Here is a 23969-nt window from a genome sequence, read left to right as displayed (position 1 = left end):
CTATCATGACGATGTATTTAATATTTTAGAAATAATACTTCTCACTATTTATATATGGAACAGTCAGAAATCATCAAGACTGTTAAAGTCATGTAAAACTGGTACCGTATTTTTTGCACCATAAGGCGCACCGAAAATCCTTTAATATTCTTATAACTTGACCGAGCGCCTTTTAACACGGTGCGCCGTTTATGTAGCGCACGGCGCTCAAAAATCAGTCCAAATGTTTTAGTACGACTTTGGCGAGCAACGAAGCCGCACCGCTTCGTTGCTCGCGGGAGCCACGCGGAGGATTAACCTAAGAACTCCAACCGTTCAACGTTAAACTGCGAGCTGCGTGGGAGCGCTGGACGACAGAAGGAGAACACACGTTCACCAAGACAGGGAGGCGACGCCGGGGGAGTTTCATCTTGAGAATAAGTTGAATAAAGTTTGACTTATCCGACTGTTTCGTTTCGCTCAATGCGCCTTAAAACCCGGTGCGCCTTTTGCATGAAAAAAGACCCGTTCATTGATGTTGCAAAGTTGCATCTTGTAACCAGGAACTCCCTATGGTCCGAAAAATACGGTAGTTAATAATATATACACACTTGAGTACTGGATAAAGTGCTATTTGCCCACATCATTGCAAAATGTATCCCACGGTACACTGACATTTATTGTTTTGTGACAAAAGCAGCCTGATTACAATCAACATTATTATACGACCATTTATTAGCAACGACAGTGAAGCATAAAGGATGAGAACGTTCCCAATTAACATGACACTAAGGTGTAGTGTTCAACTGGAACCACGGGGGGCAGTAAACACTCGTCACGTAGTCAAACAAGAAGAAGAAGCTGATTTGTTCATTGTCATGAAGAATTTTACTTGACAGAAACGCATCAACTACCTGGTTAGTTCAATGAGCTGCAGCAGGCTGTGTACTCAGAGTACTAATTCCAAAGGTAATACTCCATCCTTTATCTGGAGGGAGCGTCTCTCACGTAGTTCTGAAATGTTTAGATTGTTAGATTTAAGAAATACCTCTAAATGTAACGACTGCAAAACCATCCAAGCTCGCTGACACGGGCAACTGGCGTACAAAGTGTGCCTTAATGTCTTTGTAATTCACTTAGAGAATCACAAACCGGTGCTTAAAGCCGGGACCTTATTGAGCACCTTCTGCGCGTCCTCAGAGAGCATGTCCAGGAACGTCTGCAGAGCATTCCGAGTGACTTGATAGGAGAGGGTTGTTGCTACTGCCGTTCCAATTATCGGAATGAACTCAGAGCCCTCCTCTGCCGCCAGCAATGCAGCCGTGTTTGTACGCTGATAAAGCAGCTCTGAGATCAGATCAGGGGTGATGCGTTCTAAAGACAGTGGGGAAGTAAGAACAGACTTCAGATCGGCCACTGGCAAACCAGCATCATCAGCAAGTCTAGCCAGTGACCCTTCGTCAAGACCAAACGCAGCCTTGTACAGCCCAGTAATCATAACCAGCAAGGTTAGGTCAAGGGCAACAGATGCCCCAGGTAATGGTGCAACTGCCCCACATGCAGAAACAAAAGCATAAACCGAAATTTGGTCCTGGAAGACCTTCTTCTTCTTGTTGATGACCTCCAGGCTGATGTTGGGCATGGCGAACAGCAGCACATCCCTTTTGTGCTCAGGAAGTTCCTCCTCTAAAGTCTGCTGTAAGAGAGGGAAGTCGTACAGGTGGAGGTCAAACCTGGACACCAGGAAGACTTTAGGAGATGCCGCACCTTCATTTTCAAGACCTGTAAAATACAGAGCGTAAAACACTGGAAATTATTACACCTTTAGAATGAAATGACCTCTGAAGAAAAAACTGAATTCTAAGCGCAAACATTTTGTAGTTTTCCATGCTTCACTTGTCATCATTTGACCTCTTTATTGCTTTTAAAGATCAAACCTTCAGTGCAGTTTCTCCTGATCTGGTCCAGAGTCTCTGCTTCACTTAGACCCTTCTTGCTTCTTTTCATCGCCTGCAGATCGTTGTCGACCTTTGAGCGAATGAAGTAGAACTTCTTTCCCATCCTCCCGATCTCCTTAGCGAGCAGGACGTCATTTTCTCTGAAGTACGTTTCTGAGATGATGATGAAGAAGTCGTACTTTTCAAATCCCACATGCGTCAGGTACTGACTAGCTGGAAACTTCATGGTACCGATACCAGGAAGGTCCCACAGAGTGACGTTGGGATAGCTTGGGTGGGGGTATCTTGTGACCTGTGTGGTGGTTTCTCCACAACCAGTGGGGGCAGCATTCTCCTCCGAGTCATCGACGCCTCTAAATCCATTCACAAAGGAGGATTTTCCAGAGCCGGACTCTCCAGTGACGGCAATATTCAGGGGAGTGTTGTTTGCCTTTTTCAAACACTCCTTGATTTTAGCAAAAGCTAAAGCTTGATTGTTACTTTGCAGAGCTGCTTTAATTTCTCCAGCTGATCTTTCATCCACCGGATTACTCATGTTGATCCTGAAAACTGGAGCAAACACAAGTTCAAAAGTTACCGTTGTGTTTTAGGAAATGAACGATGAAACACACACTTTAATATCGGTAGATAGAATCATGTGATTCTAAACGAGACAACGGCTGATTCACAGTCTGACCTTCAGCAGTTGTACACAGACTTTGTAGATTGTGGCTTGGTGAAACTTCAAACTAAGAAACGTGTCCTCCAAAGCAGGACGGGGGGTTATTTAAAGGTAAAACCCCGACTCCAGAGTCTGAAGCGTCTCCGTTCATCACAAAGCATCACAACCAACAAAAACCTGACACGTGCACTCTACCTTTAGAAACCACGGAATGTTTGCGTCCTGCTCCTTTAAAGTATCCCGTTAAGAAGCAGGAAGTTCTCAAACACAGCATGGAGTTAAATCCTCGCTGCAGAAGCTGAACTCTGACTCCACAGCAGACGGTGGCTTCAGTCCTCAGACAGTTTCAGTGTTTGCTCTGCATCTCATCGTTGTTGCTGCAGACGCTGGTAAAAACTTTTCCTCGTGCTTCGCCGAGATCAAAGGTTTCAGGGAGCTACTCACCCTGAAGCCGGAAGTTTGCCCCTGATCAGAGCAGAAGATCCTGGAGGCAGCTGGGAGACAAGACAGCCTCCTTATAGGGACAGTTCCAGTTATCAGAGGCCGGCCTTCTGGAAAACGACCAATGAAAACGTCTCTGCGTGAGAAGGCATCTCATTGGTTGCTCGCGTCAGGTGATTTTCCAGAAACCTTGTGATTTTCAATAAAGGCTCTGCGTTCCAGGCTTTTCCTCCCCCTGCTGGTGATTGTGTGAATTACATGTCTACCGTTGCTGAAGTGTTGTTGCCTGATGATAACCTTTGAATCCTTTCTTTTCTTACAGCTGAACAACTCACAGTTTCCTCCAGGATCAGACTTGTTCATAGATTCTATCAAAAATTACTTTTGGAAAGATATTGATATTAAATGTGTTGTGACTTTTTGTCAGAAACTCTGACTATATTCATGATAACATTGAAAAACACTTCATTCTGCATTGGAGTAATTTGTTATTTGGCTTGTGTGAATGTAATTCACAGAAAAGTGATTCTTTATATGACATTTTCTGAGAAGCAAAAGGCAATTCAGGTTGTTGGTATTTGTCCTGCATTCAATCTGTTTTCCTGAACTCTGTCCCCCCCTAGCGTTACAATGTGGTAATTTCCTTTCCTTTTCTTTATTTTCTTTTTTCAATGTAACTATATTTGCATTGACTTGACTGAACAACTTAATGTTTACACTTTGAAATTCAGTTTTCACGTGAAAATGTTGGATTTTTACTCTGCACTTACTTTAATAAATAAATAATTACATTAAAAGGTCTAAGAGGCACTGTTGTTCATTCGCCGACGGCGCAATACATCGACGTCATCAATCTGCGACACATGGTCTCGTTCCTGCGGGTCAACGAGCGGCCTTCACGTCACCACGCAGATACCAGATTCCTGAAGTAAGTTTGTCTTTTTATTATTATTATTAAATTATTCGGTGGCTGAGAAGGGCTGCCCGAGATCGAGCGTAACACGTGACCGGAAGTGAAAGGTACAGCCTTGCTAGCGTAGCCTTTTGGTGCTTTTGAAGAGTGTTAGCGTGTAAGCTAGCATGTCCGACCAGAACTATAGCATAACTAGCCAGTTGTGCTGTCTTAAAGTAGATAAAGTAAATAAGTTCGTTAAAAGTGATTTAAAAAGTAAGAAAGCTGTTCTCAATTTGGTTTAGAAAACAGTGTCAGAGTGAGCGCTCTGTCGACCTATCTTTGACGTTCCTCGTTTAGGTTTATCAGACAGAGTGAGTGCTCCTACCGATCTTCCCTCTGTCGACCTATCTTTGACGTTCCTTCGTTTTTCATGCTAGCAGCTAGCGGCTAGCGGCTAGCGGCTAGCCTGTCTCAAGTGGAGCACAGACAGCAAAGACGCAGTGATTTCAAGCTGTCGCTAATGTTTTCATGATACGCTTCTGCCTTGGGAAATATTTGTCTGTAAGTACAATGTGCGCATAAACATCAGTCACAAATAGTTTAGAAGTTTTGTTATATTTTGTCAGTATTTTATACTGCATATTGGAGCTAATACATTAGTAGAACCTTCCTCTTGTAGCTCGCGTGCTACGTAGCCCCTTTATTAATATATCAGTGAATTTATACTGATCTATTTTATTTTCTCTAATATTTCAGTTTTACGAAGAAGTATATTTATATATATATTTATCCAAAAGTCAAGACTCGGAATAAAGCCAGGAAAAGCGTGCTCTGTGTGGTTATTTGAAAACTTTGGAACGTTAGCTAGTTGCCTAGCAACGCAACGGAACACTCGCTGAGGGCAGCGTACCAGTGATGATGTTATTGTTTTATGTTACCACATTAGTATTTCACAACTATATTATGACAGAACTGCATACATTTTTATGTATATTTCTTTTAGACTTTTTCCCCATGCAGTTTATTTTTGTGTTGTTACTCCTGTTCTTTAATATTTTAACTTTCTCGAGGAATAAAGGGAGACGATTTTACGTTTCTGCTGATTCTAAACGCACAAGTTTTAAATTCGCGGTCCAATCAGCTGCAGCAGAAGACGACATTCACTCACTTTGTTTCATCCACAGGTTCGTGTTTCAGCTGAAGAGGATTCCTGCAGTCGACGATCAGATCGATCATCAGCCAAGACTGCTAGATATCGTCTGGAGACCCAGCATGGAGTCACACGGAATAGGTGTGTATTTATACATGTACCGGTGTGTATTTATACATGTACCGGTGTGTATTTATACATGTACCGGTGTGTATTCATACATGTACCGGTGTGTATTTATACATGTACCGGTGAGTATTTATACATGTACCGGTGAGTATTTATACATGTACCGGTGTGTATTTATACATGTACCGGTGTGTATTTATACATGTACCGGTGTGTATTTATACATGTACCGGTGAGTATTTATACATGTACCGGTGTGTATTTATACATGTACCGGTGAGTATTCATACATGTACCGGTGTGTATTTATACATGTACCGGTGAGTATTCATACATGTACCGGTGTGTATTTATACATGTACCGGTGAGTATTCATACATGTACCGGTGAGTATTCATACATGTACCGGTGTGTATTTATACATGTACTGGTGAGTATTTATACATGTACCGGTGTGTATTTATACATGTACCGGTGTGTATTTATACATGTACCGGTGAGTATTCATACATGTACCGGTGTGTATTTATACATGTACCGGTGAGTATTCATACATGTACCGGTGTGTATTTATACATGTACCGGTGAGTATTTATACATGTACCGGTGTGTATTTATACATGTACCGGTGTGTATTTATACATGTACCGGTGTGTATTCATACATGTACCGGTGAGTATTTATACATGTACCGGTGAGTATATATACATGTACCGGTGTGTATTTATACATGTACCGGTGTGTATTTATACATGTACCGGTGTGTATTTATACATGTACCGGTGTGTATTTATACATGTACCGGTGTGTATTTATACATGTACCGGTGTGTATTCATACATGTACCGGTGTGTATTTATACATGTACCGGTGTGTATTTATACATGTACCGGTGTGTATTTATACATGTACCGGTGTGTATTCATACATGTACCGGTGTGTATTTATACATGTACCGGTGTGTATTCATACATGTACCGGTGTGTATTTATACATGTACCGGTGTGTATTTATACATGTACCGGTGTGTATTTATACATGTACCGGTGTGTATTCATACATGTACCGGTGTGTATTCATACATGTACCGGTGAGTATTTATACATGTACCGGTGTGTATTTATACATGTACCGGTGTGTATTCATACATGTACCGGTGTGTATTTATACATGTACCGGTGTGTATTTATACATGTACCGGTGTGTATTCATACATGTACCGGTGTGTATTCATACATGTACCGGTGTGTATTTATACATGTACCGGTGAGTATTTATACATGTACCGGTGTGTATTTATATATATTTATACATGTACCGGTGTGTATTCATACATGTACCGGTGTGTATTTATACATGTACCGGTGTGTATTCATACATGTACCGGTGTGTATTTATACATGTACCGGTGAGTATTTATACATGTACCGGTGTGTATTTATACATGTACCGGTGTGTATTTATACATGTACCGGTGTGTATTTATACATGTACCGGTGTGTATTTATACATGTACCGGTGTGTATTTATACATGTACCGGTGTGTATTCATACATGTACTGGTGTGTATTTATACATGTACCGGTGAGTATTTATACATGTACCGGTGTGTATTTATACATGTACCGGTGTGTATTCATACATGTACCGGTGTGTATTCATACATGTACCGGTGTGTATTCATACATGTACCGGTACAGGAGACGCATCTCTCTGAACAAGAACACATGAAGATGAGGAGAGATGCATTTGTTTTTGTCAGGAATAAACCTTCAGTGACAGTGGGAATAAAACTAGCTTTATTTAATTTATATGCCCCAAATGAGGAGTGTCCTGATTTCTTTAGAGACATGGCAGCACTGACTCTTAGCCTTTGTGCTCTGATGGGTGGGCTGGGTTTGGTTGATGTCTGGCGACGGCTGCATCCGAGGGAAAAATACTTTACTGTGTTTTCACATGTACATGGCAGCCATTCCAGGCTAGATATGTTTTTGATGTCTGGGGCAGATTCCCACAGCGCTACCCAGTGGAGTATAGAAGCAATCACCAAATCGGACCATGCTCCAGTCTGTTTGAAACTAAAGTTGAGTAAAAATAATAACTTTAAATATTGGAGAGCTAATGTATCTATGCTAAATAATGACGGCGTTCAACAAGAAATTAAGAGGTATAACAGAGTATATTAAATTTAATGATAATGACACAGTAGCTCCATCCATATTATGGGAGGGAGCCAAGAGCGTCCTGAGGGGAAATATTATTTCAATCTCTTCAAGATTAAAAAAAGAAAATCTTTCTGAACAAATTGAATTGGAAAACAAAATTAGAAAGTTGGAAAAAGAATACCAAAGACTACAAAATAATGTTACACTGAATAAGTTGAAAGTAAGTAGGCAGAAATTAAATGATTTATTAACCTATAAAGCAGAAAGGCAGCTTCGATTTGCAAATCAAAAGTACTATGAACAGGGCAATAGAGCAAGCCGGCTGTTAGCATTTCAACTGCAAAAACTACAATCAAGTAGAGTGGTTCACAAAATCAAGTGTCCAAGCACAGGGGACATTTTACTTCAACCTGAGGATATTGCAAAGGCATTTGCTGCTTACTACCAGGAATTATATACAGAAGAAAGCTGTCCAAATAAAAAAGAAAATACTGATAAACTTCTAACTCTATAGAGCTCACCAAACTGACTGAGGAGGAAGCTGATCTCTCAACGGGTCCAATCACTAGAGAAGAAATAAAAAATAGCATTTTAGAACTTAAAAATAATAAAGCTCCAGGAGTGGATGGTCTTCCAGGAGAATGCTACAAAATGTTTGAGAAGGAATTTACGCCACTTTTGGATAAAGTTTATAACTATGCTCAGTCATGGTCTGAAGCTATTATTAGTGTTATTCATAAAGAAGGCAAAGGCCCCGACCTCGCCGCTTCCCGGGGCCGTGGACCAATGAAGGTGAGGGCCGGCGCTACGCCCAGGGAAGGTGGGATCCCGGGGGGAAGTGCTCGTGGCTCTCCCCCTCTACTCGTAGGGGGGGGGGGGCGGGCCCCACGCGCCCGGGCGCACCACCAGCATGTCTCGCCCGCTGCGTCGGGGAGGTGGAGCATGAGCGATAGGACCCGAAAGATGGTACTGTCCCTTAGCCAATCGGGACGCAGAACACAATGCGCGTTGAAGCACTGTAAAAAAACCATTCAAAATTGTATTAAAAAAATCCGCGAAAGATGAGCCGCGTTATATCGAGGGACGACTGTGTACAGTATGTATGTATAATCATGATGTTCTGTTTAAACCTGTGACCAGCGTGTGGCATTTGTGTGACTTTGATGTGAACCAGACTGGGAGAGCAACTTGTTATAAGGAGGAGGACGGAACGCGAAGTTACGGTTCCCCATATTGCACAAAGTGGGGCAACTGACGTAATCAATAAATCTAGTTAAAGGTCCTTTGTACTAAGTTTTGCGGCTCTTCACCAGCTGCAGAGAAGAAGTTCAGATCTGTTTCAGACTTTACCTCAGATCATTATTCTATAAATGTTTGGCATTGAGAGCAACTCAAACATTTTCTGGTAATTCACTTGGAGCCGTCAATAAAAGAACTGAAGAGGGGGAGGAGAAAAATGTCATCCTAGAACTGTGTGTGTTTATTTATTTTAAATCTGATAACGGTGAGAGTCAATAAATTGATTGTTTGGATATATTCAGCTTCTAATTTCATTGCATGTCTACATTTGTTTTCTCAGAGTAGAGTCCAATTCCTTCTGCTCTCTGTCCTCCAGACCGTCCACAGCAACGTGTCTGTAAGGAGGAGGAGGAGGAGGTTCCTGCTAACCAGCAGCTCTGTCAGCAGGAGATGTACTCCAGTGTGGTCAAAGAGGAGCCAGAGCCTCCCCGTGTGAAAGAGGAGCAGGAAGAAGTCCCCACCAGTCAGGAGAGAGAGCGGCTTGGACTGAAGCAGGAGACTGAAACCTTCATGTTGACTCCTACTTGTGGAGAAAATGACCACAGCAAAGATCAGACTCTGTACATGAAACCTGAAGAAGATGCAGCGTTGGAAGAGTCTGCAGACAACATGCCTGTTATTTGCTCTGTCGTAGGAGCAGCAGATGTTGAGCAGCTGCTGTTGTCTAACGGCTGTCATGTATCTGCAAGCCATGATGAGAGAGGTGAAACACGTGAAGAGACACTTCAATCCCACAGCAGAGATACCAGGAGAGGGAGACCATATGTTTGCACAACATGTAGCAAAGCTTTCACTACAAAAAGAGGCTGTAAAGAACACATGAGAACCCACACTGGTGAGAAGCCTTACAGTTGTGAAACATGTGGGAAACATTTTAGACGGAGTAGTGAATTGACCCGCCACATGAGAATCCACACAGGTGAGAAGCCTCACAGTTGTAAAACATGTGGGAGACATTTTAGACGGACTGATGAGTTGAAAGTCCACATGAGAATCCACACAGGCGAGAAGCCTTACAGTTGTAAAACATGTGGGAAGCATTTTGGACAAGGTTGTGAATTGAAAGAACACATGAGAACCCACACGGGCGAGAAGCCTTACAGTTGTGAAACATGTGGGAAACATTTTAGGCAGAGTGGTCAATTGACAGGTCACATGAGAATCCACACATGTGAGAAGCCCTACAGTTGTAAAACATGTGGGAAACATTTTAGACAAAATCACCAATTGACAGTCCACATGAGAACCCACACAGGCGAGAAGCCTTACGGTTGTGAAACATGTGGGAAACATTTTAGACAGAGTAGTCAATTGACAGTCCACATGAGAACCCACACAGATGAGAAGCCTTACGGTTGTAAAACATGTGGGAGACATTTTAGACAGACTGATGAGTTGAAAGTCCACATGAGAACCCACACAGGTGAGAAGCCTTACAGTTGTAAAACATGTGGGAAGCATTTTGGACAAAAACGTTATTTGACAGGTCACATGAGAACCCACACAGGTGGGAAGCCTTACAGTTGTAAAACATGTGGGACGCATTTTGGACAAAAACGTTATTTGACAGGTCACATGAGAACCCACACAGGTGGGAAGCCTTAAATTTGTCAATCGGGAATCTCTACAGAAGATGTGCCCACACTGACGATAAGTGGTGGAGTTGAAGGATATGTGGAAATAATATATTGTTGTGTATATATAAATTGTTTAAACACAGATTATCCCGTTCAGATGTCAGTTCATTTTCTGGTTCATTGTAAAATGTTCAGGATTTACAATCAAATTGGGGAATAAATGAATATAACAAAATAAACTGGAAATAACTGAATCATTGAATCAACAAAAAAAGAGGAATCCTGCATAAGAATAACTGATGTATAAAATTTCTGTTGAATCGATTATTATCGTCTAAAAGGTGTCTTATTTTGAAAAAAGACCGGATTTTCTCCAACGTAACATTCGCCTCTTGATACGTTGCTAAGAAATACCAGCCGTGAACTAGCGAAAATTAATAATAAAAAAACAAAAGTCTTTGGAGAGCTTCTTTGCTAAGGAGAAAAGCCCAACTGAGGAGGAAGAAGAGGAGGAAGAGGACCGACGACCTCCAAGAAGAGAAACCAGGAGTCCCACTTAAAACCCGGGTTTATCTCCAGCAGCTGACTGGTTTCCTTAATGAGGCAATGAAGGGTTCAACACTGCTTCAACCAGAACCCTGAATTAAAAAAGAAGAATGTGGAATTCATTAAACAAAAAACATGACCATGAAGGACAGAAGTAATTATTGGGACCACAATTTATGGTGAGTAGATATTGTGTAAATATTAAATAGTTATTGCAAGTGCATAAAAACAGTTTATCGGTAAGATTATATTCCTCTTTTTAAATTTAATTACCCACCTGGTCCGCGAAAAAGTTGCCCGGCATGAAACCGGTCCGCGGCAGTAAAAAGGTTGGGGACCGCTGAATTAGATCACATATTTTCACCCATGCAAAGATATTTCCTTGAATACTAGTGGTGTTATTTGAACCTTCCATAAAACACGGCCACATGGCTTAGTAGACCAATCATGATGCTACACACTGGGTCAGAAAAACAAACCTACTGGCGCCTTAGCGCGTCATACAAATGTGGAAATGCTGAAACACATTGGCGGCGCTCGGACCTGAGGCACCGGGAGGCTATTCTTTCAGTCGGGGCAGAACCGGAAGTTGTGCAGAAGCAACATGACTGAAATGCACTCGATGGAAACAGCTGACAAAATCATTCATTCATTCATTCATTTTCCGACCGTTTTGTCCGGCACCGGGTTGCAGGCCATGCTGGAGCCTATCCCAGCAGTCAATGGGCAAGAGGCGGGGTACACCCTGGACAAGCCGCCAGATCATCGCAGGGCAACACAGAGACAGACAACCAGCCACACACACACTCACACGGGCAATTTAGCGCAACCAATTCACCTCAGCTGCATGTTTTGTGGTGGTGGGAGGAAGCCGGAGAACCCGGAGAGAACCCACGCAGACACGGGGAGAACATGCCGACACTCAGATATGGAGAGCTGACAGCCAGCGGAGACGTTCTTGATCAGCGGACCCAAACCGATTTTACGAGGAAGTAAACTGGACGTGACTGTAAAAATCGAATCCAAGGCAAAATATCGGCTTTGGATTTGAATCGACTTGGATCTACTTTTGGAACTCGATAGTGTGGCCGTTTGTCGTGTTGCGGCTTTACCTCAGCCGTTAGCCACTGGACCAGCGGCAACAGTAACAACTCGGGCAACGCCTACAACTTCAGGAAGTGTGAGGAACTTATCCTGAAGTAAAATGCCACCGAAATCCAGACAAGATGGAAAAAATGATGAAGATCAAGTATCGCTCACACAAGTTACAGAAATGTTACACCAGCAGAAGCAGATGTTCACAGCCTGACTCCAACAGCAGCAAGAAAACTTTAATGGCTTTGTCAAAATGATAATGGACTCCACTCACACGAGGCTGGAGACATTAACAAAATATAAATTAAAGCCACAAGCGGCGTTGTAGGCCCTCGCCGGCCGACAGGCCGTTGAGCTGACCCGCCGACGCACGCCGCTTTTGTCCTGAGTGCTTCACAAGTGTTTAGATTTGAGCTGCATGAGTAGCTCACTGTTTAGTCAAATCGTTATTTGGATTATATGGCCATCTGCCATCAGGAGTTTTTAAGTTTCAACCCAATATGGCCGCCTTCCTGTGTGTCTGGGGGCGTGGCCACAATACTTGTTTTTTTTGCCCTGACATGACGCATGTCTGTACCGAATTTCGTGGCTGTCCGACAAAGTTGGCGTCGGACCCCTGCCATCGCCATGGCAACAGCATAAAAAAGTGCAGCCTGGGTGTCATTGCCTTTTCAACCGGCATGTGTGTGAGAATGTATGTGGCAAATTTGGGACGTTTCCATGCTAATATGCCATTTTCATAAGATTGGTGATTGTTTTGTGTCGCTCGTCAACTCGTGTTTGTGTGTGTGTGTGTGTGTTGTTGAGTGTCGTGGGTGTGTGTTGGTCGCCCGATGGTTGACTCGCTGCGCTCGTCAACTCGTGTTTGTGGATGTCTGTGTGTTGTTTAGTGTCAGGGTGTGTGTGTGTGCTGTTGAGTGTCGGTGTGTGTGCGTGGGTGGGTGTGTTGGTCGTCCTCATGGCAACGTTGGATGTCGAGGGTTGACTCGCTGCGCTCGTCAACTTGTCGTCTTCTGCGTTGCAAAAGCAACAGCCCCTTACGCCTAGGATAGGCGCTCGGGCCTAATAAAGAATTTTAGCAAAAACAATATAACTTTTTTTCTGAGTATGCGATTTCTACACAAAATACATTTTTGGAATGGTCTCGACGAGGGCTACGCGTCTGTGGGGGCACACAGACACGAGTTGACAAAATACAGTGGCTTTAAAGCGTCCGACTCCAAAGCAGTTATAAATATAAAGTTGTTAGTTCAGTAAATAGACCCAAGTCTGCAAAATGTCCCTTTAATAATTAGCTTGAGGCTAACTCCATGAAACTGAACCCCATGACGACCAGAATAATGTATCAGTGGAATGTCCCTTTAATCTCGTCACAGAGAAACCGACTCAACTGAGCCGCAAAGAAAAACGAGCTCATTAAAAATAAATTAAAATCTGAAAAAGGTCTAAATTAATACAACTGAGAAGAGCCACAAAGAAAATGACAAAAAAAACAGTTAGGACTATCCAGAACCGAGCTAACATGCAGTAAAAATGTCAAATGTCCAAATACAGAGCCAGATGGGACGCATCTTTTAGAACCAGTTTGACCACAGTGAGCTGTACTGGTAAAACTCAGAACAATTAGAGCCTGTTTGGTTCAGTCAGCACCACATCAGTCCAGCAGGAGCTAATCAGGACCAAGTTGGTCCCATCAGAAGCAGTCCGGTCTCTGGACCAACCCTTCTATGTCCACTATGTCTTCAGAGATTAAAGTGCTTCCTATTAAACCAACAAATAAATGTCTCATTTCACGTCCAACCACCTGGACTTCCTGTGTGGCAGCCACCTTCTTTCAGAACCGTCCTCTAAACATTAACGTCGCAGGAAGTGATGTCACCTGTGTGATCAGTGTCGGTCCAGCTGGGACATCGCACGGTCCTTATTCAGGAATGCCACTGATCACCGTGACATCACAACGTCCTGTCAGGTGACTCCAGATCAGACAGACCCACGACATCGTTGTGACGTCTCCACTGCGGTGACATCACAACGATGTCACGGTCAGATGAGCTCCCATTCGTCGTCGACGTCATCCCCACTGACGGTGTCCAAGGAAGCAGGCCTGCAACGCGTCTGTGGGAGGAGCTTCGTCAGGCGACGGGACAATCCACCCATCTGGGTCACCACCCACAACTCGTCGTCGGGAGTAACTGCAGAGCGAGAGACAGAGAAGACATCACACCTGAGGTTCGTTCCTCAAATCTACTACACAAACGGTCAGCCCATCCTACCAGTTAACCAGTTGGCATTTCCGGGGATCTTCTTCCAGTAATCTCCAGCAGGGTTCCTGTCAGAGACGCCGTAACGTCGAGCCAGATCTCCGTTTATGCAGCGGACCCAAACCGTCCTGGCGCTGAGGACCAGCTGACTGACAGCGAGACCTGCAGCGCACAAATGTGTGCACACGTTCAAATCCATGATCAGACAGACAGGCGCTCTCCTCAGACAGACAGGCGTTCCCCTCAGACAGACAGGCGTTCCCCTCAGACAGACAGGCATTCCCCTCAGACAGACAGGCGTTCCCCTCAGACAGACAGGCGCTCTCCTCAGACAGACAGGCGTTCCCCTCAGACAGACAGGCGCTCTCCTCAGACAGACAGGCGTTCTCCTCAGACAGACAGGCGTTCTCCTCAGACAGACAGGCGTTCCCCTCAGACAGACAGGCGTTCCCCTCAGACAGACAGGCGTTCCCCTCAGACAGACAGGCGTTCTCCTCAGACAGACAGGCGTTCTCCTCAGACAGACAGGCGTTCTCCTCAGACAGACAGGCGTTCTCCTCAGACAGACAGGCGTTCTCCTCAGACAGACAGACGTTCTCCTCAGACAGACAGGCGTTCTCCTCAGACAGACAGGCGTTCTCCTCAGACAGACAGGCGTTCCCCTCAGACAGACAGGCGTTCCCCTCAGACAGACAGGTGTTTACCCACCTGGCACCAGCTCCCAGTCCGTCCCGATGGGCATCCCATCGTTGAGCCCGGTCCTCACAAAGACCGTCCCTCTGTTGTCCACCGCCCAGAGGAGACGGTCATTCGGGCTTGTCTGAATGCTGACCAGCTGCACTCCTATTGGCTGCGATAACCTGATGTCAGAGTGTGTTTGTACAACGGCCTCTATCGGGGATGTTACCTGTACAGGTGGTTCGATGTGGATCCAGGCTGGCAGCATCATGCTGGGGTTCAGCGGTTGGGTGCCGACTCTGAAGTAAACGACTCCTCGACTGTCCACGGCCCAGACGTTCTGACTGCCACAGCTCACGCCGACCAGACGGACACTTCCTGTAATGCACAGGAAGTTTATGTTTATGATTGGAGCTGTGGCGGTTCCAGCCGGATCCAGTTACGGAACGGATTCCGGGTCCGTTTGTTTCAGGAAGAAACGACTCAATGACCTCATAGCGGTCGCATCAATGCTGCCGCTGGATGAGGAACACAACGGCTGAACGATGACATCACTGTGAGATCTGACACGCAGACTGACCTGAGATCAGATTGAAGCTGAATCTGTTTGTTACTGATCCCAAACACAACCAACACGAGTGATGATATAGGACCAGGTTTTCATGGTGCGGGAGTCACGTGAAGAGGTTCAGCCTATCAGAGGACGCTGCGTGCAGGTGCAATCACAATGGGGAGACATTGACCGCCCATTTGTTCTTTTTTCTGTCTTACAGCACTTTGTTTTAAAAACTATGACTCTCAAAGACTGACAAGACCCACTTTGCCAAAAAAATAATTGCTTCTAATCAGTTGTTTTTTAAATCACACAAAGATCTGACTCCACTAACCGCCCAAATTTAATGTATAACCAGACAGAACATAAATGATAAGAGACGATAACATGTGAAAGGTTGTTGTGTGTAGAAGGTTTAGCAACAAGGAACCTTTATCGTGCTGACATCACTCACAGGCGTATAAACAGAATTGATGATGTCATGGTAAGTTTCAAAAAGTGCTGAGACAGACAGACAGACAGATGGAGGGAGAGACAGTCATGTGGTATCTGAACTGACCCACCAGTCAGGTTACAGTATGACGTACACACACACACACACACACACACACACACACACACACTTCTTACTCACAGACCTGTTGCACAACCTCCACTTGTCAAAGTGATGTACAAACACAGCTGAGTGTGTGTGTGTGTGTGTGTGTGTGTGTGTGTCATTTGACACCAACACACACACCAGACCCAGCAACTCATGAAAGGTCATCTTGATACATTTTGCTTGTATTAGAGGATCTTAATTTAGTTCAGACTGTTCCAGGACGGGTTTCATCCGGATCCGGCTGAGAAAGTAAATCCGGTCCGGGATCTTTCTGGAAACGAACAATGGGTGGACTTCCAAGGATTGTGAAAGCTTTAAATGAAACCTACAAACCTCCAAGGCCGTCCTCCTTATGGTTACCAAGGAGACACTCGTAAGCAACTTATTTGATGAGGTACTTGTTTGCGTCTTGTGGTTGAAGTAACATGAATGTACTAATAAAACATCAGGTACATATTTGCGATGCACGACCCCACCCGGTGTCCAGGCTCAGGTACGCACCGAGCTGGCTGAGGTCCAGCGAGGTCCAGTGCAGCCCGATGGGACAGGAGGGAGACAGCGTCCGAATGCAGACTCGGCCATGAGTGTCCAAACCCCACAGTGCATCACGGCAGGCAGACAGGTGAGTCAGCTCCACCTGGGCAGACAGGTAAAACACAGGTGAGTGTCAGCAGAACACGCAGGAGGACCACCAGTGGGAACAGCAGGGTCAGATTTTACCTCAGGTGGTAGTGAAACGGAGGAGGGGCGGAGCTCCCCATCCTGATCCCAAACACAGAAAAGATCCTTCCTGCTCTGAGCCAACCACAGGAATGTCCCTGGAGAAGGTAACACACAGGTAACACACAGGTAGGAGGTGACCAGGTGTGTGGAGTGTGTGCAGGTCTGGGTGTGTGCAGGTTACAGATGTGGGACCTGCTCTGTAAGGGACAACAGAAGAAGTGATGAAGGTCCATCTGGTGGCTGAGACGGTTCCTCTGGGCACAACATTCTGCCAGAAGGTTCCTGAACCAGGAAAGAAAATTAAGCGTGGGCTCCGTGGTTTATTCTGAGTCACACTGGACTGTACTGACCCACAAGGCTGCCACAGGCCAGGTGCAGCTGGTTCCGCCCAGAGGCCACCCAGACGCCGCTGGCGTTGGCGCTGACCAGGCTCGGTTGGCATTGGGAGTACTGCGACAGGAAGGCCACCACCCGCTCCACCGGCGCCCTGGTTACCGTGGCAACACTGTGGGTGGCTTGCAGCAGGGTCTGAAACAGACTGCCCTGATCGAAGACCACGTAGTCCGAGATGCTGATCTGATGGAGATGCTCAGCTGTAAACCGACACCAAACCAGGACGGCCTTTAAATACGGAACGCAAGGGCGGTCTGCCTACCTGCCACCAGTGGTCATCGTCGCCCTGCGGTCTGGAGGAACCGACGCCGGTTCTGAACCACAGGCTGCCGCCGGAATCCAGTGCCCACGCGGTACCGCCATCTCCCAGGGCAACGCACATCAATTCCAGACCCTGAGCCTCGCTGTGACACAAGCGTTACTGCAGCGTCGTTCATCTCTCCTGCTGCAGTATTACAGTAGTATGGCAGTAGAAGAGTACCTGACGGTGTCGTACTTCCAGCCCTCTCCCTCGCTGCAGAAGCTGTTCAGTCCCTCTCTGTAGAATAACGCTTTGTGTTCACTCAGGGCCCAGACCACGCCTCCTCTCACACACACCTGACTGAACACACAGGGGGTGTCCACCTTCACAGAGATGGCACAGGGCCGGTCCGTACACAGCCCTGAAGGACAGAGAGACAACCCAGGTCGCTATGGAAACAGCACAAAGGAAGACCTGTGAGACGAACACCGGTCTAACCTGTCGAACCGCCGCTACAGGTACCCTGAAATTTAATTATATCCTGTCAGTCAGCTTTTTGACAGGATATGGACCATGCATCCAGACTGAAACCAACAGCAGTAGAGCGAACCCTGCTGGCCGCCCACTCACATTACAGCATCAGGAGGACAAGGCTGCATGCTTTCAAGCGTCAGAGGAAACGGACAAACATTTCTGCTGTTTTAAAGGCAGTCATTAGTCACCGGTCTGCAGGTACAGGTCGCCGTTGGTTCTGATGATCCAGGCAGAATGGTCGCTGAGAGCAACAAATCCCGCTTGCTCCACGGCTTTATACCAATGACGTTGTCCTTTGATGGCTACTTTAGCACAAGCATACGCCGTCATGCTCTTCTGCTCCACCTTCCACAGCAGATTACCTGATGGAGTTAGCAGCGGTTAGCATCTAGCTAATGGCGCATACACCTGTGCACCTGATAGCCTGCTTTAAAGTGAGATAAGGCAAGTTTGTGATATTTAAGCTCCGTCTATGACGTTCTACGGGTCTGTCAGGTGATGTCACAAGCAAGCCCACCTGATGGGGATAGCGCCACCTGGTGGATGTTGTCTTCATAGCGCTGCCAGTTGAGTCCAGTTTCAGGCAGAGGGCTGCAGAACAGTACCCCTTTAAAGTCCAAACACCACACATACCTGAAACACACACGTCACCCGTATGACACCTGCCAATCACCTCACACACCAACTATACCTGGAACACAAGAGTCAAGCGACCACCTACCTGTCAGTCACCTGCAGGCTCAGTATTCCACATCCTGGTCCCGAGCATCCCATCCAGATTTCAGCCAACTGAAAAACAATGCATATATGAATAACACACCTGCAGAAAGTCACCTTGTAGTCTCACCTGGTCAGGTCCGTGTGTGCCTCACCTGGTCAGGTCCGTGTGTGCTTTTCACCTGGTCAGGTCCGTGTGTGCTTTTCACCTGGTCAGGTCCGTGTGTGCCTCACCTGGTCAGGTCCGTGTGTGCTTTTCACCTGGTCAGGTCCGTGTGTGCCTCACCTGGTCAGGTCTGTGTGTGCCTCACCTGGTCAGGTCCGTGTGTGCTTTTCACCTGGTCAGGTCCGTGTGTGCCTCACCTGGTCAGGTCTGTGTGTGCCTCACCTGGTCAGGTCCGTGTGTGCCTCACCTGGTCAGGTCCGTGTGTGCCTCACCTGGTCAGGTCCGTGTGTGCTTTTCACCTGGTCAGGTCTGTGTGTGCCTCACCTGGTCAGGTCTGTGTGTGCCTCACCTGGTCAGGTCCGTGTGTGCTTTTCACCTGGTCAGGTCCGTGTGTGCCTCACCTGGTCAGGTCTGTGTGTGCCTCACCTGGTCAGGTCCGTGTGTGCCTCACCTGGTCAGGTCTGTGTGTGCCTCACCTGGTCAGGTCTGTGTGTGCCTCACCTGGTCAGGTCCGTGTGTGCTTTTCACCTGGTCAGGTCTGTGTGTGCCTCACCTGGTCAGGTCTGTGTGTGCCTCACCTGGTCAGGTCCGTGTGTGCTTTTCACCTGGTCAGGTCTGTGTGTGCCTCACCTGGTCAGGTCCGTGTGTGCCTCACCTGGTCAGGTCCGTGTGCACTGCCGTCGTGAGCGTTCTGTTCCAGCCGTCCTGCTGTCTTCTCTTGACTGGAGGGACACTTGAGGATGTCGTCCTGACCACCAGCTGAGGGAAAAGTGTGAGAGTAGATGTCTCCCTCTTCATCACTGGACATACTGGGTTGTCTGTCCAGACTGGACACAGTAGAGTAAAACATGTCCCCCAGAGCAGCAGGGGGAGCCAGGTCATCGCCCTGTACACAAACACACAGAAGCGATTCTATTCAAACTGTCCTACGATCTAAATTCCACGTGTAAAATGTTCATGTATGTTGATGAAATGTTTGCATGACCCACATCTTCCTCCTCTTCCTCTGGTCCAATCAGAGGGCTCAGGAATTCATCCTCCTCCATTGCATGCTGTTCCTGTCCATCCTCCTCCTCAGGGTTATGCATGTAAGAGAAGGTGCACTCCAGGAGCAGATCCACATCCGGGGTCGGGGGGGTGACCCCCCCATCTGCACCCGGACCAGGGTCCTTTCCAGGCTCCAGTTGGGTCTCCAGACATTGTATGCTCAGGGTGTCTGGAAGGAGGAGGGATCTGGAACAAGCATGACAAGGACGATCAGTGGAAGCAGGAAAGCGTAGAAGACGATATTTTTCTGTTAAGCCGCTAACCCAGAAGAGGAAGACGCTGCCGCCTCTGCATCCTTTACATCTCTGGTAATATCTAAACCCTGATCCTCCACAGATTGGTGGTTCTGATCCTGATCTGGGGACTCCTGGTTCTGTAGGTCCAGACAAACTAGGGAGGCTCTGTCGCTCAGAGGGGTTCCACTTCCTCCGTCACTCCAGCTTCCATCCTGAACTACAAACATGGAGTCCGAACAGCTGCTCTCAGAAAGACGACTGCTGCAGCAGTCTATAGGGGACAAGATTCCGTCAGTGTTTGTTACACACCCCACGTCTGTCCAGCAGCCAGTCTGTCTGCTTACCTTGTCGTCTCCTCTTCTTCTTCACTTTGATGGCTTTCACTACCAGCTCCTGCTGCATCTCCCCCTGACCCAAGGGAGCGCTGTATCGTTTCGAGCCAGGCTGGCCGGATGATGTCACGGGGGCGTTTCCATGGAGACTGTCCCAGGAAGTGACGGAGCTGCTACGGCTACGAGAGCTGCTGGTGACGACGCCAGACGGCTGCTCCATCACCTGGATAAACATTGCGGTGAATTAACCAGGTGAGCATTTCAGGGTGCACAGAAGGAAATGAGTCACCTCCTGCTGCTCCTCCCCTTGCTCCACGGCCTCCCCCTCTTCCTCTCTGTCTCCCTGCTCATTGCACTTCTCCCATCCTCCTCCTCCCGCTTCTGTCTTTCCACCTTCTACAACGATAGCCATGGTTCTGATTGGCTGAGCCGTTTCCACTGATCCAGTCGGTGGGATGATGGTGGGCGTAGCCAAAGGTGAAGACAGACGGGCAGAGAGGTCAGACGCTGAGGAATAGATGAAGAGAATCAGTCTTGTGGAGTCAGGGTGAAGCATTAAACATGTTTTCGGTCAATTGTTAGACAGATCTATTTTTCCATTTCGAGATAGGATGGCAATAACAGCAGTAGTTCTGACACTCGTGCCTGCAGCAGTGATACAAGTACCAGTAGTAGTGATAGTACTCACAGCTGGAGGCGAGTCCCTCCGGGTTGTTGGACAGGCGGATGATGTCTCTGTCTCCTTTCAGGATGAAGATCTCGTTGTCGCAACACGACACCGACACGATGTCTCCACTGCTCTCTAAGGTGCCCACGAGCATCTTAAAACATCATGAGGTTGCACAACATGAGGAAGTGTGTGTCTGTGAAGATGTCATTCAGACATCACAGGAGCTCAAAAATGTCTGTTCGTTAGAGGTGTTAGGAAGGAAACTGTAAGACAGCGATGCCGCAATCGTTAGCGTAGCGCCATCAGCATTTGCCGTACCTCGTTAAGAGAGTCGAGCACGTAGATGCTGTATTCATTCCAGCTGAGGATCCAGCCTTCTCTGAGGAAACAGGTGAGGAGACCGAGATGTCTCTCAGCTGGACGGTAGGCTCCAAGGGGACCGGGACGAGGAAACAACTCAACCTGAGGAATCTAAGTGGGACAAGCCGAGAACAGTTACTGCACTTTCATTTCCTGAAGCAGCAAAAATGTCCTCAGCAGCAACATTAGCGGTAGCACCACTGAAATCTGTATGCAGCAACAGCTGCAGCTGCCCGGCGTCACATGACAATCCGGGTGTACAACCCTGTAATAGCAGCATGTTAGCAGCATGTTAGCAGCATGTTAGCAGCATACCTGTGCATCAAAGAGCGGTTTGAGCAGTCGGGTGTCCTTCACGTCTCCTGTGATGTCTGACCGCCACAGTCTGAGTCCAGGTCGGGCAGCAAACACCTGGAGATCGCTCTGTTTACAGAGACCCGGCAGGAAGCAGGCGCCAAACCTGCCGCTGCTGCAACCAACATTCGAAGCACCGTTGGCCTCAAAGCAACATAAATATACCGTAAACTGTACAGCTAGCAAAGGACACCCACGCAGAGCGCTCACCTCTTGCGGGGTTTGGTTCCCAGCTGATGTACTTCTTGTTTCTGAGTGCAATAAAGCAAAGACCTCTGCTGCGTCGAGACGAGCAGCACCTGGTGGCTGTACTCCATCTGCACCACACCTGAGGACTCCTCCAACAAAAGCACAGGTTTACACACGCCCTGTTACAGAAACACACAACAACACACAGTTACGATGGTGCAGATTCGCCAGAGCTGCAACAGTCACCCAATGAGATGTGGCTCCACCTGGTCCAGGTCCAGAGAGGAGAACACAACCCGTCCCTTATCATCTCCGGAAAAAAGTTTCATCCCGTTGGTACTCCATGCCAAAGACGTGACGGAGCCTTTATGGAGGCCGACCACATCGTAACGCCTCAACTACACAGACAGGGAGGGAGGGGGGGAGAGAGGGGGGGGAGACTGACTTAACTTTGATCAACAACTATTCTTTCATAAAGATTTGGAACACCTTCCACTGCTGGATAAAGAGGGACATCAGACACAAATGGCTCTCGCTCTACACCTGTCCAACTTCTCACCTGCTTGTTTCGTCCAGGAAGCGGAGAGACCAGCTGGAAGACTGCGACTCGACCAGATGCCGACCCCACGGCAACCAGATCATCAAAACAGCTGAGAATCTTCACAGCTGTGATGGCGTCGCTCTTTCCCTGTTAGACACACACAGGAGGCCTGTGAGATGCTTCAATGTCAGCATGAATCATCAAACATTATGAGATACTGAGGACAAATTCAAATAAAGACGTGGACAAACTTTCAATTTTAATTACAAAAGAATTAGACGCTTAATTACTGCTACTGAAAAAGACAACCAGGGCATGAAAGAAGAACAACTGCTCCGACCTCCAGGCTGTACTTGTTCATATGTGCGAGGCGGCGACAGTACAGGTACAGCATCCCGATGCTGCTGCCCACCGCCAGGAAGTCACTGCTGCTGTCCAGAGCTGTCAGGTAGACCAGGACCGACCTGAATCCACGCTGGACCTGCAGGAGAGGGAGAGAGAGAGAGAGAGGCAGGCTTGCTCATGGCTTTAGTTTGCTTTGGAATGGAATGGGTCCTCGGCCGGGATTGCTGCCTGTTTTTGGAACATTTCTGTACTTTGGCCTGGATGTGGCCTTGAATTTAGAAGTTAGCAAAGCTTTGGTACCTTGGATGGGATGGCGTTCAGAAGGTAGTAGAGAGGACAGAACTCTCTGAGGACGGATGGTGGCGTCGCCTGGGCTGCCATGTTTCTGCCTTAGTGGACTCAGAGGGTCCTGGAAGCAAGTTTTAAAACCTCAATTTAAACAGAAATGAAATGAATATGACAAAAGCAGGTGGCGCCAGTTAAAGCAAATCTGTCCATACAGACAGTCAGATCAATGGCAGCTCGGCAGGCTGCTCTACAACATGACAGAAAACTTCCTCGAACACAACATTATGCCATTGATAAAAACAAAAACAAACGTCATGTTATTTATTGACTTAGCTTCTCCAACGCGGAGCCCAGGCTAGCTAGCATCACAGCTCGGTGACATCGGGAAGAAGGCCGCCGTGAGTCACTTACTCAGAATTTAAAATAAGCTTCCGGGATCATATGTTGTTGCAGCTGATTTAATCACAGCGGAATATTAAAGAGACGAAAGACGACATCGCCCTGCTTGTCTGACAGCTTTCATTCTGATACTGTCAACAAGCGTCATCGGAGCGCCGCCTGCTGACCGGACCGCAAGCAATGTTTTCTGTTTTTCTGTTATAATTTTCTTTTTTCAGTTTTTTATTATTATCTTAAAAATAATATCTTACTTTCTGCAGGTCATACTAATAATAGTATCATGTATTAATCATATTCAACTGGAAACAGAGTGTACATTTATAAATAAATGTTGACGTGAATGGGCCGGAAGCGGAAACTCGATGATTGCTGGTTGGAAAACGCGGAACTGGATTTATTTTTAATTTAATTTCAAATTGTGACAATTTCAATATTAAGTATTAAAC

At 46.7% G+C, this 23969-nt stretch overlaps 3 protein-coding genes across 3 annotated transcripts; 1 reads left to right on the top strand and 2 right to left on the bottom strand.

Annotated features, from left to right (window-relative positions):
- Positions 1-710: 710 nt before the first annotated feature.
- On the bottom strand, positions 711-2472 carry LOC137907506 (interferon-inducible GTPase 5-like). The gene is made up of 2 exons (XM_068751848.1): positions 1917-2472; positions 711-1761 (listed from the first exon to the last, which is right to left on the bottom strand). The coding sequence occupies exons 1-2, from the start codon at positions 2470-2472 to the stop codon at positions 1124-1126; spliced, it is 1194 nt and encodes a 397-aa protein (XP_068607949.1). The 3' UTR covers positions 711-1123.
- A 1431-nt stretch (positions 2473-3903) lies between these two features.
- Positions 3904-10662, top strand: LOC137907501 (zinc finger protein 180-like). Its single transcript, XM_068751842.1, has 3 exons — positions 3904-3967; positions 5119-5225; positions 8994-10662. The coding sequence occupies exons 2-3, from the start codon at positions 5207-5209 to the stop codon at positions 10280-10282; spliced, it is 1308 nt and encodes a 435-aa protein (XP_068607943.1). The 5' UTR covers positions 3904-3967; positions 5119-5206; the 3' UTR covers positions 10283-10662.
- Positions 10663-13170: 2508 nt separating this feature from the next.
- tecpr2 (tectonin beta-propeller repeat containing 2) lies at positions 13171-23626 on the bottom strand. Its single transcript, XM_068751832.1, has 27 exons — positions 23536-23626; positions 23137-23245; positions 22832-22972; positions 22510-22638; positions 22217-22348; positions 21972-22129; positions 21723-21876; positions 21366-21518; positions 21066-21198; positions 20667-20884; positions 20390-20600; positions 20073-20316; positions 19748-19995; positions 19418-19674; positions 18601-18668; positions 18397-18512; positions 18068-18241; positions 17586-17766; positions 17367-17508; positions 17062-17287; positions 16904-16993; positions 16709-16806; positions 16490-16625; positions 15064-15212; positions 14865-15006; positions 14169-14318; positions 13171-14087 (listed from the first exon to the last, which is right to left on the bottom strand). The coding sequence occupies exons 2-27, from the start codon at positions 23215-23217 to the stop codon at positions 13939-13941; spliced, it is 4080 nt and encodes a 1359-aa protein (XP_068607933.1). The 5' UTR covers positions 23218-23245; positions 23536-23626; the 3' UTR covers positions 13171-13938.
- Positions 23627-23969: the final 343 nt, after the last annotated feature.

This window comes from Brachionichthys hirsutus, chromosome 18, assembly GCF_040956055.1.
Source record: "Brachionichthys hirsutus isolate HB-005 chromosome 18, CSIRO-AGI_Bhir_v1, whole genome shotgun sequence".
Lineage (NCBI taxonomy): Eukaryota > Metazoa > Chordata > Actinopteri > Lophiiformes > Brachionichthyidae > Brachionichthys > Brachionichthys hirsutus.
Note: the sequence above shows the minus strand (reverse complement) of the source record. Positions and strands in the feature narration are given on the sequence as shown.

Coding starts and splice junctions, on each gene's coding strand:
- LOC137907506 (XM_068751848.1), bottom strand. CDS start 2,472: ATGAGTAATCCGGTGGATGAAAGATCAGCTGGAGAAATTAAAGCAGCT. Junction 1,762..1,916: donor CAGGAGAAACTGCACTGAAG/GTTTGATCTTTA, acceptor TGTATTTTACAG/GTCTTGAAAATGAAGGTGCG.
- tecpr2 (XM_068751832.1), bottom strand. CDS start 23,217: ATGGCAGCCCAGGCGACGCCACCATCCGTCCTCAGAGAGTTCTGTCCT. Junction 20,601..20,666: donor AAGGGGAGGAGCAGCAGGAG/GTGACTCATTTC, acceptor ATGTTTATCCAG/GTGATGGAGCAGCCGTCTGG. Junction 18,242..18,396: donor GGTGGCGCTATCCCCATCAG/GTGGGCTTGCTT, acceptor TAACTCCATCAG/GTAATCTGCTGTGGAAGGTG.